Genomic DNA, 17319 nt, shown 5'->3' with positions numbered 1-17319 from the left:
AACAAATGGTTAGCTTAACCCATATAAACTCTATTTTTTTCTGTAGACAGCTATATTTAGAAGAGCTTTGTCCCCTCTGCTATTGAGGCACTGAACAAACTGCAACGCTGAATGTTATGTGTATTATATGTATATGTGTATTTATGTATCTATGTATTTATGTGAGGCAAGGCTGTGGAAACAAATTTTCCTTTGAGGGACAATAAAGTATTGTATTGTATTGTATTTGTTTTTTCACTGTGTTGAAAAACAAATACTATAATGATCATAAGGTTTTCATGAAATACGGATTCAAAACTTATTGTAGGATGATGCTGAAAACGGAACGCTTTAAACCTGATAGGGGTGGAATCATGTTACCTGTCACAACAGCTTGGCAGAAAAGACTAGAGGGCAGCATGGCTTCTACTACATACAGATAAAAGAGGATCTCCTGTCTGTTTCAAACTCTCTTCCCTCAGGACTGTTCACTGTAGCCGACTGGATAGTCGCTTGTTGTGGCCCCTCAAAGAAGGAGCGGTCAGCAACAGGATGACTAAACCAGCACAAAGGTACGCCGCATTATTCCAAATGGTTCAGGTTTTAAAATGCTGATCTACAGAGTTATGCTGTTGCTTGAACTTTCTTGTTTTCCCCCATTGTGCAGGTGAAAAAGTATGGACAGTCTCTAGTGAAGAAACACCATCCAGTCAAAATGTTTCCAAGCTTTTCTAATTCCACCCCGGCAGAGTGGACAGAGGAGCTGCCCGACCCTCTCCACCTTACCTCCATGAATACATGAGGATGTTGTTTACTTGCAGCATCTTGATCTCTGTTTTGCCTCTATAATGTGATGCTCTTTTGTACTTGTGATAATGATGACCTGTCTGAAAACTTCTTCTGGGAATGTGGATAATGTCTGACAACCGACAAGTGCAGCAGATGAATTGCAATGAATTGATAATAGCTCTTATAATTCGGCTTAGATCTGTGTACCATTTATTGATTACAGAAACATTCATATGGTGAAAATTCAATGAGGCTTCAATTACAGCTGAAGCATGTTAATCATATTAATCATATAAATGGCTTTTAAGATCATGTAATTATTGAGTCATAAATGTGTCCTTTCACTGTTTCTCTGTGTTTGCCTCTCAACACTGAATCAGTCCTGATGGCTCTGAAATACAGGCAAAAAGTGCATTGTTATACATTGTTATACATAATCAATATTAATCATGCAACAACTACATAAATATAGGCATGCATGGGGGGGCGTATATTGCATTTTCTCCCTTGAAACAGTATGTACCTGCCACCTTAAAAAATACTCACCAGAAATTAGTTTTTTAAAAGCAGATTCCCAAACATTTCTTCCCATGGTGCATCATGCCCCTGCACCCTGCTAGCATTTCTGGGGAGATTTGGACCCTTTCAAAGAGTTTTTTTTTACTGCATTTCTGCTTTATTAGACAGTTCACAGTGAAAAGAAACAGAAAAGAGGGGAGAGAGGGGGAGATGACAAGCAGCAACGGATGCAGGCCAGATTCACACCAAAGACGTTGCATTAATATGGCAGCAGGCACCTCAACCAACTGACCAGAACTGCCCAAAAATTGTCCTAATAGAGAACTTCACCCCTGACCCGTTCACAGTCTGAGCAGTCCACTAGTTAAAACAATCCAACACATAATTACTTGGCCTAAATGTAATTATTTCAAATACAAATCTTTACATTATGTCAAATAATGAAAAAAATGTGGGTGTTCTGGTGGCTTAGCGTTCGAATCTGATCCATGACCTTTTTCACATGCCATTCCTCTCTCTCTCTCTCTCTCTCTCTCTCTCTCTCTCCCAATATGTCCTGTCTCTATCTACTTTGAAATGTCAAAGGTGAAAATGCCCCCCCAAAAAATAATCTTATTAAAAAAAATATTACATTAATACTGAAAATCAATCAACTTTAAATAACACTTGTTGAGTGTGATCACATACTGTACATAGCACACATCTCCGAATTTGTCGCCACTACCACACAACTCCTTGCCGCTGAGATTTCATGGGAGCGCAAACTATCAGCAGTGACAGCAACTAATTCTTCTCTCAAGTTACAAGTAGTCACATGGTGTCCAGCCCCCATGAATCGCAGTCTTTAGCACGTTTTGAATTTGCATGGCGATTGTTTAACTGAAACTCGGGAGGAAGACATCCATACACTGCAATCCTCAGCCACCCACTGATACCAGCCGCAGCTGCCCGCGATAATTGCTCACTCACCTGATCCCTATCCCTCTGACCACCTGTCCAGCAGTATATAAGCTCCAACAAACCGACATGCCCCCAGGCCACGACTCCAGGACATTCAAGTGATGTCCTGCCTCATGAATGGGATCCCGCGAGGAGTGTGAATTACCATGAATGTTCTATTAGAATTATAAGAGCTGAGGCAGTCTAGTGCTGTGTCTGAAATGCCAACCCAATGTTTAGAGGCAGTCAAGTAGAATTTCCTTTTCCACTGAGATCTAAAAGAACGAAAATTACACTGTCTCTAACATCACTTGTCAAAACACGGTCATTTGTGACCTTCAGGAGAGCAGTCTAACGCCAGTGTGGAATTTCTCAAATATGTTATTAAAATACAAATAAATACATCAGTTTGGAGAAAATGGGTTTCTCGAGAACTTCAGATGAAAAGGTAAATTTGGAAATAGGTGTGTAATTATTTAAAATTGTGGGATTCAAATTGGGTTTCCTGAGTAAGGACTGAACCACCACATGCTTAGTTTGATTGGAGCAATATCAAGCGGGCAGGTGGAAGGCTTCATGTCTACACCAGGAGTACAAGAGAGATGGGCTCAAAACAGCTCCATGCCGCAGAATTATTTGGGGTAATAGACAGGTCCTGGACAAGGGGTGAAATGTGACCCTATATATTCCACCTATTATGGTGAAAATCACACTGCACTAGAAAGGCCTTCTTGAGGGTAACTAGGGGAGGAGGCAGCAACGGAAAGAATAACTTTGAAAAGGACCTGGTAGTTCTTCTGGTAGTTCTTAGAGATCATGTCGGAAACAGGTCACTCTTGCATCTTTAACTGCCTATTGATAAAACTGTATAAAGTCTTGTTACTTGTTAGCTTTCCATTTATGCTTAGACTTAAGGTATTGCCTCTTTAGTAGTATACACATGTAGACCTGGGGTTTAGATTATTTGACCGCGTGTTGCTGAAAAGATGAACTAATCCCCTTGTACTTTGTAGGAGAACATCAGAGGCAGTAATAATCCAGGGTGATGCCAGAAAAGAAAACTTCCTTGTAGAGCGAGAGTGAGCCACAATACATTGATTAGAGGTTAGTAAGAGGGAGCAGTTGAACAGTAAAGTATTAACGGGCCTTATGGTCAGATACACAAAAGTCCAACATTGTACAAGATAAACCCATGGGAGAACACCAAGTCAAGGATGTGCCTTAAAATATTCTGTAAGATTCATAATCTCAGAAGCAAGTAAGTTATTTTTATCATAATAATAACTATCAGAAAGGCTTCTCATTAGAAATATAACATCAAATCACTAAGCCAAAGTGAAGCTTTAGGAGGTATACTGGACTTCCACTCCAATAGCATTCTTACATCAGGGACGGGCAACCATATGTTACAGAGGGCTGAGAGTCTGCAGATTTTCATTCCAACCAAACACTACAGCAGGGGATTTCACTGATTAGTTCCCCCTCTCTGGTTGAAGGTGTGCCGATCAGTGAATTCAGCTGCTGAAGTGTTTGGTTGGAATGAAAACCTGAATAATCTCGCACATCCATGGCGCATGGTTGTCCCTACCTGTTCTGCATGCTAATAGTGAGGCAAAGACAGTGAGATTTGTTTGTGAGTTTCTTTCCTAACCCAATGGCTGAAGACTGTTTGGTACACCAGGACTCAGGCATGATGGCTTTTCTTGACAAACCACAAACTACAGACATTAGTCAGGTTCATGAAGCATGTGGAAGGGGAAGGGAGATATGGAGGTCTGGTGCATCAGGGAGAGGGAGAGCGCGGGGACCAAACTTCTGTCAGCCACCAGGATGGTTGCAGATGACCCTCAGCTGCACTCAGTGACACACAGACTCGGGCCTTTATGTGACTCTGCTCCCCTTCCCCTGGCAGCCTAGTGTGGTGGTCACTGGCCTTGGTCCTGAATCCGCATGGGTGGAGGGGGCAGCCTCCGCCACTGTCCCAGGTGCTGCTCCGCTGCCGATGCAGTTCCCTGGGGAGAGCTGTGGGTCCTATATGTCCCACTGTCCTAGTGGTGAGGAGTCATAATCCTGCCATCACTGTCTATATCAACAGCTTCAGAGATTGTTTTGAAGATGCAGTAGCAGACCAGTAATCACTTAATAGGGGACAGGACCAGGACTTCTGAGTTCTGCTGGGGCACTGGGCCACCTGCCATGGCTTTTCCACACTGGGTCATATTGTGGACAGCCTGACTTTAGATAAGTAAATGCAATGCAACACTTTGAATTGATTAACACTAAGCCATGCGGAAGGAGTGATCCCACTGACTCACACACCCAGGTTTTCTCTGATATTTCCCCCTGATCTTGGTGCTTTGTATGAGAAGGTTTGACAAGAGCCCAAACAAAGTGACGTGGCTTAAAGTAATGGAATAAACTAGAACAGGGCAGGTCGTATTTTTAAGAAGGTCACTGAAGTTTGCAGAATTTCCATCAATATAAAGGTAGTTGTATTTAGTAAGGACCAAACTCTGCCATGGAGAAAAAGTACAGTATATTCTTGCCAGGTTAAAGAGTTGTTTATTATAAATGGGGCCTTGGCTTGAAAAAGTTGTAGTTATGACCATGAATGAATGCAATGTAACGTAGTGTAGGGTTGGACAGTAGGCGATGATGTCACCTCATCTTCTTTGTACACCATGTCTCTCAAAAAATGAAAGCGTAATCCAGCAAAAGATCACAGTTTATTAAGTCATTATATGGTTGTATTGATATGTGGTGTATTTATTCTTTAGGAAATGATTACCTCAGTTAGTTGGTGAGTTTTGCTATAAATCCAGTATTGGACAATTTAAAATCTGTCTTGTTTCTGCTCATGTCATGTAATCAATTTCTGTTTGTCCTCTATTTGCCTCGCTTCAGCTCCTAATATCGGCAAATGTCAAAGAAGGTAATCTTCCAGGGAGAATGTTGTGACATTCACTTTTTTGCCGGCCTGGATAAACATCTGCACCAGAAACGTGTTATGTTGCTAATTGTGCCATTTCTTCCTGAGTATTTTTTTTTTTCTAATACAGGTATTGCTGTCAATAATGAACATATCTAATGTTCTGATGCTTTGATTTTTTTAAATGTTTTTTTTTTTGCATGATATGCTACATCATTCAATAGAATTGTTTTTATTTTGTATGCTACAGGGGATTATGAGATTTTGAGAGTTTTGTACATTGAGACTATTAAAAAATAGGCAAAGCAATCATAAAATACTGTAATATATCTGGCCTTGCTGTTTACTCCAATAAATGAAGGAGGAATAAAATGATGGAAGCTAGGTTTTCTAATCACATATGGGGAAAATAAAAGCAGAAGGGGGTATTCCCACTGGTGCAAATATACTCTCTCTCTCTCTCTCTCTCTTTCTCTCTCTCACACACACACACACAAACACACACTGCATGTGTGTGTATGATTGTGTGCCTTTGTGTAGGTCTGTGTATAGGCACATGAGTATGTCTTGTGTAATCATATTGCTAACATTAAAATAATTTGAAAAGAGAACAAAAACTGTAAAAAAAAAAAAAAAAAAAAAAAAAAAAGAATAGCTATGGGAAAATTACAATAGGCAACCCTTGATATATTGTGTCTATTTGATGAACACCAGTGGAAATCTCCTTATTAAAAAAAAAATCACTATAATATTCCTACAGGTGTGGCGCTCAATAATAAATAGCCTATGCCTATAGGTTCTTATATATTTATCTAAAAATTAGATTAAGGTGGTTCTTTTTTCATAAGGGTGAGAGACAGAGTAGCCTGTTGTTATAGCATGCATTGGAGTGTTACTCTGTTAAAAATCTCTTGAGTTTTCCAAATGTACTCAATTACGCATTTTTCCACTGATACGCGTGTATGCTTTATGTTTATATGCGTATGTGGGTCAACAAGGCTCTAATGAAGTTGTGTTAAACTCGTAACATGCTGTTAGGAAATGTATCACCGCCTGATGTCAGCATCGAGCCATCCTGTTTTCAATTTAACGGGAAAGTGACGTCAGATGTCAACATCTCGTTCGACGCAAACTTCTCCGTTGCAGCCAATCAGATTTGAGTCAGACAGACTCGGTAAAGATGGCGTCGGCGAGACCCACAGAGGAGAGGACTGGATGCTCTACCGTTATTAAAAACAAACATTGCTGGGTTAGATATCGTAAGAATTGATACAGCAACGAGAGCGAAGGTTAATCGTCCGTCACAGGACGCTGTTTTTCGCGCCGTATGATTTAGTTGCAGCCCTCGTAGAGCTTTTGTTTTCGGCCAAACAGTCCGTGCCTTGGACAGCTCATCAGCTTCAAGTTGGCAAGCGAATGTTAGCCTGGTTAGCTTTTTAGCTCCATCGGCTACTTGGACCTTTTCGGCATTCATGGATTGATAGCTTGACCAGTGTCAACATTGGACTGCATATCCTCAGCTAAAGTGTTTTTTACACGACCAGCCGCTCATGAGCCACACGGATTAAAATCACTCTGTTTTGGGAATAAGGGCCACTGATCTGGCATTGCGACACTGTTTTGAGTGTCGAGTTGGAGTGACTGGCCGTCATGTATTTTCTAACTGGCTGGCCCCGGAGGCTACTTTGTCCGCTGAGAAGTGAAGAGGAGCCCTTTCACATCCAGCCCAGCTCCCAGAGGTTTTACTTCGCCGTGTTGTCGGAGACCCAGCTCAGCATCTGGTTCAGTCGGGTAAGCAGCTGCAGCGCTGGTCTGGTCAGCGATGCTAATTAACTGTCCGAAAAACAATGCGTGGTACTTGTAATGTGCAAACGTGAGTATGTTGCACACAGTTGCGCTAAACATGCTGCACTTCTGCTGTCGCGTCTGTTGGTTTTTAAATGCGTTTTACTGCTGCCTCCGCGATTATGCATCCATAAAGCTAATAAAACATAGTATAGGTGTTTCTAACCGTTGCGGTGCAGCGGTCAGTAGCTTGAAGATATTCGGATAGTAACTTTACATTTTAACAAACTGTGCCGCCTACAGCTATTCTGTGCATGACAGGCGACATTGTTATGCATTGTAGCTATTTGAGTATCCGTATACGTGTGAGTTTTCACAAAGGCATAGCGTTACGTTGCATTTGAAAGGCTTTTCATGTACGTCATTCCTCTCCTGTACTCATCATTCATAACAAAGGCCTGGACTCTCATTCCCTCAGCCTCGGTGCCTGGAGTCTACCTGATGAATGCTTTGTAAGACCCCCGCTAGGAAAGACAGGGGGCAGTTTACACACATCCACCACTAGTAAGGTCAACCATTGTCTCAGGCACTTAACCATGCCATTGCTGCTATTTTTAACAAGTGCCTCAAATCCAGCTTATCAAGTTCAAAGTTTCATTTACTATTGCACAGGGTGTATTATATCGTGACAACCACTCAGCCTTAATCTAGGGGCTTCCAGCCTCTTCTATCAGGTTATTGATTTAGGTAAACAATCTTGCCAGTCCAAAATTTAAAACCCCCTTTTTTTCTTTTTCTGCTCCAAGATTGTATAAGTCCAAAGCGTAATTTCATAGTGAAACCAAAAGGCAAAAGTCCAAAAGCCATTGCTGGATCGTTCTCATTTCAGTGTGATATTACTACAGGGTGAAGAATTTTTCTTGACTCTTTACATGAGATCTTGACCCCAAGGCCGGGAAAGCCTACTTTGATCAGTGGTATGGTATCAAAGTCATAGTGGCAACTGAGATTACAGCCACAGTGAGTACTGTGCTATGGTGTGAGTTAGGAAACGGCCCTCAGTTGTATATAGGCTACTCCCTAATTTGTTTGAATCGTCCATATTATGCAGTTCCTATACGGTTATCAAGCACATTGTTTATGGTAGTCTGTGTTCCACACAGCTTGTATATTGTTAAACTGCAACAACAATGGTTCAGGGTCACTGTTTACTTTCCTACGCCCACACAGGAAGAGACCGTGTTTTGCTTCCCCTCTTTCATCCTTGAGAACCTTGCCTGCCTGCCTGTGAGTATCAACAAGCGGGCCAGGAAAAGGTCCCTCTCAGGAATGTCGATTGGAGCAGCTCCTTCCTCTTGACATGCACCTTCACATCTGTTAGATCCATTATGTCGGCCCAGTTCACCGTCCAGCCCCACTCCAAACGCAGGGATGTAGGGGAGGGTGTACCCACCTACACTCAGTTCACCCACCTTTTTATTTGCCGAATACAGTTCACCCACCTTTTTTAGGGTGACATGTCTTCAGCAGATAAATTCACACATCATAGTAAGAGGGATCAAACTGATGTAAGTTATATGAAGACAGTCTTTTAAGGAAACAGAGTGTATTTTTCAGAAAATAGAACTGATTTTTGTTCACATTGGTGGATGTTAGCCTCATGATTACCTGCAGGCACTGATTCAACATTTGAAAAGGGTTGATGAGTATTTGCAAGGAAATCACAATAGCTCTACTTTGTCTCAGCATATACAGTAGGCTAGGCTAAGTAGAATATTATGCCTATTACTTTAGAGGGTTGGTTTGGGATTTTTGACAGTAGTTCTTTTAAATTGCTCTTCCCTATTGCTGCTATAACACCCCTAGTGGCTGCCACAAACAATGTGTGTTGCATAGTTGCTGGAGCTTCCAGTTAGACATTCGGTAGGAAGCAAAAATAAATACTGTGGCTCTGACTTGGGCTGCGAAACCATTCTCCACACAAGCATCACACTCCACACAAAGAATTGCAACTATGCGTGAATACAGGGATTAGAGTTACTGTGTTCAAATATCTCATAACAATGTGTAAGCTTGTTAAATGCATCGTTTTTTCTGCATAAACGGCATGATTTAACACCTTTATCTGACTGAAAAGTGAAAATGAAAGAAAAGCAGGTGATACACAACCACACATCATTCATTGTTTCTCTGCATTTACCATTTTAGAAGTTGCATGATTGCAGGGCTACTGTTAATTTAATTAATGTCAATGTAGATTAATAGAAATGGGAAAAACAAGCCTTTGCAAAACTGCTGTTTTGGAATATTCAACATGGCAGTTTTCAACAATTAAACATCAACAGAAACAGCGTTCTGTTTATGTTTTACCTCATTTGTGTGTCAGTCTTTGTATCTATCTATCTGTCTGTCTGTGTGTCTTTCTTATTTATTCATTTTTGCACTTTCTTGAAAATGATTTGTGGAGTTATCTCTGTAGGCAAACACATTAGCCAGAAATGTAAACAAAAATAGGATTTTTTTTTGCAGATGATTTTTGGCATATAAGCAGATACACATTTTTTTTGTTATAAAAGCCTCTTGACATGGATATTTGGGAGTGCTTTTTTTTGCAACATGTAGAAGTGTATCCTGAAATCTTAGAAAATGTGTTGGATCATGTTATTCTCAGTCTTAATAACACAGCATAACATGATGATGGTATCAGCACAGATACCAGCCTACTGTCCACTCCTGGCTACTTGTGTCCTGCATGTTTCTCCCCTCACTTCATTAACGCCTCGGCAAATTGCTCAGGTCACTGAGTGTGATTGTAATTCTGCCACTTCTTCTTCCCGCGTTTTTGCCCCTGTTGCCCTGTCGTGTTTATCAGCCATCATTTTCCCCCCAGGTCTGTCCTCTATAATCCCATCTCTCCTCGGTCAGTCCAGCCCTAGCCGGGCTAGTTCAGTCGAGGCGCTACCACTAATCCGTGTAACACAGCAGCTTAGCCTTGTAGTCGCTCTGTTCTGTCACCCTGCCACCCTGACACAGCTGTGTGGGTGGGGTGGTAAACTGCTCGGGATGTCTAGGAACAGAGGGACAGAGTGTGTTGGTGTGCAAGCTCCGTGTGCACTGTGTGTGTGTGTGTGTGTGTGTGCATGACCCACAGTGGGGTCAGTGTGTGAGAAATAGAGTGTGTATGTGTGTATGTGTGCATGTTTGCATGTATGTGTGTGTGTAATCCTTAACGCTCCCTTGGGATTTCTTCAGTTACACTGACTGACTGAATGTAATTGTGGCAGAGCATGGGAAATGGAGATGGGGGGGGGGAATTACACAGGCTCAAGTCACTGTGTCCTTGCAAGTCATCTCGGTTTGAGCTCGGTTGAAATGCTGTTGTGTAGCCTGCTGGTTGTTTATTTAGGATGTTGTCTTCATGCAAGCTCAGGCTGCACAGGTGATGAAATCCTTCGGGGCCAGTCTTTTCTGTATGCTTGTCTGCCTCTATGTCTGTCTGTCAGGCTGTCCTCCTGCCTGCCTGCAGGGCTCGGTGATACACTGAGTTTTCCAGTTTAAGGAGCAAAATCAAAAGTTACTGTCACATTAGATTTTACAGAGTCCTAACAATAAAAACATTATTAAGCATTATTTCCTAATTATTTCACTAGCTCCTCACATTTAATGCTGATTCTGTAAGTGTGATGTGTAACAGATGTATTGAAATGCCTGATCCAAAGTCACTTAACAACTATCAGTGAGAACTGTTTTGAAATTTGAAAGATGAACCTGAGAAAGCTCATTTACAGGAGAGTGTGTCTCACCCCTGGCAGCCTGACTTGAATTTGGCTCTCGAAGGTAAACCGAAACAACATGAACTCGGTGAAACTAATGCTTTGCCATTTGTTAATAAAATACTGTGGTAACTGGTAACACAGCAAATTTATCCATGCACCTTACTCCACTCAGGTGTTTCCCAACAGTAAAATCTGACAGAACTGAGACGGTTCGCCAGTGTGTGTGTTTACATTTGCCTCACGTTCAGCTCACTAGAGCACAAAGAGTGCTGTGCAGTTTCAGTTTGTGTTTACATGTTATTACAAGTTATTTTATTGCACTACAGCACACAAGAGTGTCCACTGTTTACATTTAATCTGCCTGATAATGAGGAATATAAATATTAAAATCAGCTTTTGGCTCAATTGTTAATCATATCAACAATGCAGATAATCATATGTCATAATACTAAAAGATGAACTCTACTTGTTTGTACCAGTTCACTGCAAATATTACTAGTGATGCACAGATATATCGGTTGAATATCAGAAATGGACAATTTTTGCATTGTTGACTACAATCGGCTCATCGACCGATAAAATTAAATCCACCGATGGCAGTGGCCGATACTCATTAACGTATATTGCGTCACTAATCTGTTCCAAAGACGAAGAACAGCCTATCAGCATGAGGTAACAATACTAGCTGCGGTTACATGAGACATTTTTTTTCATTCTGAATGAAATCATTCCGAAGGAAGATTGCCAGATTATTTTGGCAGGGCACAAATGGGTCAATACGAAACAAAATATCGGCAGGCTATCGGTATCGGCTGATTGTGGTGTTTGAAAAATCGGTATCAGCCCAAAATTTCCATATCGGTGCATCCCTAAATATTACTATATAATATCAATAGTACGAAGTATCAAACTGTAGAAATAACATCATATCATGGCCCACAGCACTGAAATCGAATCATATAGAAATTTTAATAGCAAATGTGAGCAAAACAGTCACAATGAAACAAAACAGTTAACATGTTTAATTTGAATTACACTGATAATCTGTGTTCTGTTATGATTTCAACTGTCTTTGTTTTGATCATGATACCACACCATTATTTCCCAGAATATGGAAAATAATGATTCACACAGTCCAGTAAACAAGTCAAGTCAAGCAGAAAGCCTGTAGGTCAAGCAGCAGTCGATGACAGTGTGTGACAAGGAAACAACAAAAAAATCAGCCAAATACCCTCTAGACCTGTGGGACATACCACAAGAAAAGTGTCTCTTAAAAGTGTCTCTTAAAGATCGCAGTGCCTCACGTATGAAAATGTCAGACTTTTGAAGTCAGGACCCTTTGGCAGTGTTGTCATTGGCATGGTAGCCTATATGTTTGAGCTTGAACTGAAAAAAAATGATGAAGGTGGTCCCAATCATGCAGTGCCACATTCAGCCTTTCTTATTGGTTAGCTTGGTCACAGCAGATTATTGTAGCATTTCCTTCTGCCCAGGCATAACCAGACATTGTTGAAGAAGTAATGGTGTATAACATGCTTCTAGTTCATTTCCTTCCCTCTATGTCCCCTTGTTCCCTCTTTCTCTCTCCCTTCCCTCTTTCAATTTCAGTTCAATGGGTGCTTTATTGGTATGACATAGAGATTCTATACATTGCCATCGCAATGTACTGTATAGCTATATACTGTACAGTGGTCTTCATTCAGTGATTCTGCTTATTTCCCAGTATGTGAGACAGCATTTAACAAATTCTCCACCTAATGTTGCACATTGAATCTCTTTCTGTCTCACTCTGTCTGTCTCACACTCTCAGATTTCCTCACTTTATGTGACCAAACTCAGGGCATGTTCATGACAGAAAGTAGAAAAGTAGGAAGAGTGTCCTAGAGTTCATCTTGCGTAGCATCACTGAGCTGCCACAACGCTGACCTGCTAAATTCATTAGTCGTGTTTGAGGTTAGATCCCCAGCATCGTTTAGATCCAAATTTAATCATATAAACTGCTTATGGAATACCTGAAGGGGTTGTCTGATTATCATCTGTGATAACTCCTAACAAAGAGAGACACTGTTTCTTTCTCTTTCAGCCCACTGAGCTAGTTTCTCCAGTGCACAGTTTTCATTGCCATTATAAAGTTTTAATTCTAGGAAAGTGACACTGAAGGCTGACTTGCTCTCATGTTACAACGATTGGGTACGAGGTCTGATGTAGCCTAGCTTGAGTTACATGAGATGATGTCCTGCTTTTGTTACCTGAGTATAGCGAGTAAGTCTACAATGTCCTAGTTTTCATGTAATATCAAGGCCTGCTACATATTCCATTGAAAACAGGATGACTTAAAGAGTTGGAAGGACTAGCATGCAGTTTAGATCATTTGGATTACATCCTTCTACTTCATGTGTAAATTTGCTTTTCCTTCCCTGTCTGGGAGAAGTAAATCATCTGAATCTAAAAATGTTACCGGACAAACAAACAAAACATATTCTTACCAGTTTCAGTAGCTTTGCTGCTTGTCATGAAATAACACAAATCAGAGGCCAGACAACTCGGGAGAATTCCTCTGCAGCATAGCTTCTTGCAAGCTCTAAGATCTGAAATATCAGACACACTCTTATTCTGGTTTCTTGTTCTATTGGTTAATTTAACTGTGTTAACTTTTTAACTTTAACCCTGTAGCCCAGACCGAAGCAATAGATTAACTGTACATGCTTGTGTGCAATTTTAAGGTTGATTAGCCGTGTTTCAGCTTAAAAATATTTTTTTAGTCTCCCTCTGCCTCTACTTAATGATAAAGACAGATTTTTTTTCACACAGTACTCCAGTGTCGAGTAATAATTGCATGTAACTTACTACTTCACCCTCCACCCTAAAACACTTTAACAATGTTGAAAATCAGCTATTGGTGAAGTAACTTGCATTTCGGGGGCAGTTTGGTTGGGTGTATGTTTTTTTATTTCCGTAGTTAACTGGCCAAATGTAGACGATGTGACGTCATGTCGAGATATTTCCAACGCAGAGTTAAATATCAGATTTTTTTTCAGCTATCCAAAACATCAATGCAATGACAGCTATCATTATGGCTGTTGCTCTCTCCGCCTATCTGTGAAAACTGGAGTAAAGTTAGCTTGGAGTAAAGTTAGCTTGATATTGGCTATTTGGTGGATATTAATTTTTCACCAAAAGCACACGTGAATATATTTGTGATTACTGGAAGATGGAAAACAAATTAAAACCAATGGTTTCAGTATTCAAGAAAATATTTTTCTACTGTATGATCATATTAAAATTTTAATAGCTTGTTTCCCATATGAACTGGAGATCGCATAAGATATTTTCTCAAATACTAATAAGTGGTTGTAAATTATTCTTCCTTTTCCAATAGTCACAAATATATTCATTACTTTGTTTTTACTTGCTTGCTTTACATGTTATTGAAGCAGGAAAAACGAATATCCACAGACTATCAAATGTCAAGGTAACTTTACTCCGGTCACAACACACATACTGCTCACAGGTAAATGGAGCAAGTTCAAGCCTGTTCTCTGGCAATTGTTGAAAGGCATTCTGGGAAATGTAGGAAATCACCAACTGAAGTAGAAGCAGACAAGGCAGGTTGAGGGAAAGGGGATACAACAAAAAGATAAAGCACAACACTTGATCACAAAACAGCTCCTGGAATACACTGAACGTCACAGATTGATGATACATAACACTGTAAGAGTATCTGAGGCTAGGATTTTCCTTTCAAACACAGTGGGTTTCATTTCAGAATGAAATGCTGAGGACAGATTAGGCTATAAAAAAAACATGAAACTCACTTACAAATGAACACAATGTTGAAAATACATGAGCCATGCCACTGCCTTTTTATTTAAAGTCTGCCAGTGGGGTTTTCTTCACTGCCTATATGTAACTAATAACTATCATTATGAGACTTGTCTTGGAGGGAATGCTCAGCAAGAAATAGTGTAGCCACAGTTTTTGTTTTGACATTGCTACTGTACTGATTTTTCATGGACTGCTTTTGCATTCATAAGAAATGCTGACTATTTTGGCTGTTTTTCCCCATACAGAGGCAAAATATCAGCTTCCCAACATGCTATAATTGATGGATTCCCCCGCCAAGTTTGAAAGTATCCCACATTTGGAGCAAGGTTGGGTGTTAAATTCATGCCCAGTAATAATCTGTCCTATTAAAGGTAGGGATTTTGACTGTCTCAGAGCATGCGGTGACCGTAATGTATCTGTGGGGTGTTTGATAGGGTTGTTGATCAATGTCAAAATGACTCACTGGCCTGTACTTTGTTTTGGAACAAACCCCTTTCGCATTTCAACTGCTCAAAGATGGAGAATGGTGCAACTGTGCAACACATTTTGTTCTCAAGCTAAAAAGCAAACGACAAAGCAGTGTTATTGTGCGTTGTGACATATACCTCAATATACATTTCTGATGGCTCTCTGCTCTAATTAGCAAGCTTTCTTTTACTATTGTGAACATGTAACTTCATCATATTTGTCAGTTACAGGCTACTGTAAACTGTGCCAGAGACCAGCTGATGTTGGTGCAGTTCCTTGGTCGTCAGTAGACTTGTTTGGCTGCAGTTAAACATAGTTATTGTTTCTGGTGGACAGGAGCAGACAACAGATGCAGGCTGGAAGTAGATTAAGTTCAACGTTGTGTTAGGGGATTGGAATGAACTGATGGGGTGATGATTGTTTCTGTGATCCAGACAAATGTCTGCCTTAGTGATTCAGGGGTAGAGGCAAATTCAGGCCACTGGCCACTGTCTGAGTGTGTGTGTGTGTGTGTGTGTACGCCTGCCTGTCTGCCTGCCTGTCTGCCTGCCTGTCTGTCTGCCTGCCTGCCTGCCTGCCTGCTTGTCTATCTCAGGGAACAAACTGTAGCGTGAACGCTCAGGGAGAAGATATGAATGTGCAGATTTAACCACATCAGTGGCTAACAGACTACCTGTTTGCCACTCAACCATTTTCCCCATATACTCTAAATTGTAGCTTTGCCACAGCATTGCACAAAAATTCCTGTCTCATTTCTTCATTACATGTTTTTTGTTTTCTGGTGTAACTACTACAAGTTATATGTAGCAAGTCAACATGGTTAGAATTAGCTGTTTAGCAGCAGCTAGGTAACACAGCCATTTCATTCTTTCAGAAGAGTGTTTTATTTGTACAGCTTGTTTGCCAGAGAGCCAACATTAGTGGCAATGAAATGATTAGCAACAGGTTTCTCATTCAGTCCACTAGCTGGCAAATAATGACTGTCATAAATGTTAACATGCTTTCCAGCACTTCTGTTTCCTCATGTTTTTCTATTATTTATCCCAGTCTTCTGCTGTACTTCCTCGGTGTCATTTATTGTGTTAATCTCCTCTATTTCAGAATAAGTCTCATTGTTAGCTAGTTTATATTATTTAGTGTTAGCTAGTGTATTATTTGCAGTAGTTGTTTGAACTGGTGAGTTCACATCATGCTTTTCACGCTGTTCAGGATTAAATGTAGGGTTCATGTGGGCTAAGGAGATAGGTATAAAATGTTGCAGAACTTGCTGTATCAATTAGTGGTCTGCGTCCAGCCCTAAAAAACATACATAAAAAAAGAAGGATTTTTTTTTTTATTAAAAATTAATATTTCTACAGCATTTCCCCTAAATCCTAAATACCCAAATTGAGTGATTTTGTTTGATTTTTGCAGAATGGTCAACATAGCTCCCTGTGACTCTCCTGTGTGGAATTTGGCCCTGATTCAGCTGAACAGATGATGTGTCACTGGTAGTGTGTTGCTGCGTCCAGAGTTTGTCTGTGTTTGTTTACTCTTGGATTGCCTCACCAGTCTCAATGTCAGAGCAATTAAAGGGGCTTTGCACTCCAAAATAAAAAAAAAATTGTCTGTTGTTTTCCTGGCCCCGATGGCCTGACATCAGTCCAAGAACCATTCCATCAAGTCTCAATTTTGGCTTTTCGGTTTATATTGAATCGACAGGAACGATGTAGCCAAGCCAAGCCTCTCAACACAAATTGTAAATTCAGATTCAAAAGTAATACGGGACCATAATTGGACTTCTTTGCAAAATCTCTGAACTGGTATGAAGAAAACATATTGATTCATAGAGAGGAAAATGTTAAATGGAGCCCATTCAGCAACACTGTAGCTCTGTAACACCGCTGATCCAATTTCTTCAGATGTGAGAAACAGAAGGAACTGGGGATGTCTGATGCTAAATCAGCATTGGCAAATGTAGCCACTTTTCTCTGCTTCCTTTTTGTCTCACAAGTGAGCTGGATTATTGAAGAGGTTATTATTATATTTCACCAGACACACAGACCCAAACCTCTTGTTTGGATGCAACTTCACACTAGTTGTGGGTGATATAGCCTGAATTTCATATCACAGCATTTTCTTTTAATTTTTATTTCCACACCTGGTGATGACAGTCGCACGACAAAGTTTGCAGATGATGGTTTTCTGTAGTTTTCTGTTTTTATAACCTAACCATGATGGAGGATGCCCCCTTTTCTTAGACAATCTCTTCTTTATCTTTCTTTCATTTGGTCAGAGATGAGGAGGTGCGCCCGTTTCACTTTCACTTCC

General features: G+C 40.5%; 1 protein-coding gene across 1 annotated transcript in view; it reads left to right on the top strand.

The window, feature by feature from the left end:
* Positions 1 to 6329: 6329 nt before the first annotated feature.
* The window catches only part of ric1 (RIC1 homolog, RAB6A GEF complex partner 1), a 55809-nt gene continuing 44819 nt past the window's right edge, over positions 6330 to 17319 (top strand). Inside the window, 1 exon segment of the mRNA XM_071522335.1 lies at positions 6330 to 6946. Coding sequence (XP_071378436.1) covers positions 6806 to 6946 — 141 coding nt within the window. The 5' untranslated portion in view covers positions 6330 to 6805.

The sequence above is a fragment of the Centroberyx affinis genome, unplaced genomic scaffold, assembly GCF_046629955.1.
Source record: "Centroberyx affinis isolate AG114_WGS23_722 - 3 ecotype Tasmania unplaced genomic scaffold, CSIRO-AGI_Caff_v1 ptg000977l_1, whole genome shotgun sequence".
NCBI classification, from domain to species: Eukaryota; Metazoa; Chordata; class Actinopteri; order Beryciformes; family Berycidae; genus Centroberyx; species Centroberyx affinis.
The sequence above is the reverse complement of the archived record's forward strand: the minus strand, read 5'-3'. Positions and strand labels throughout refer to the sequence as shown.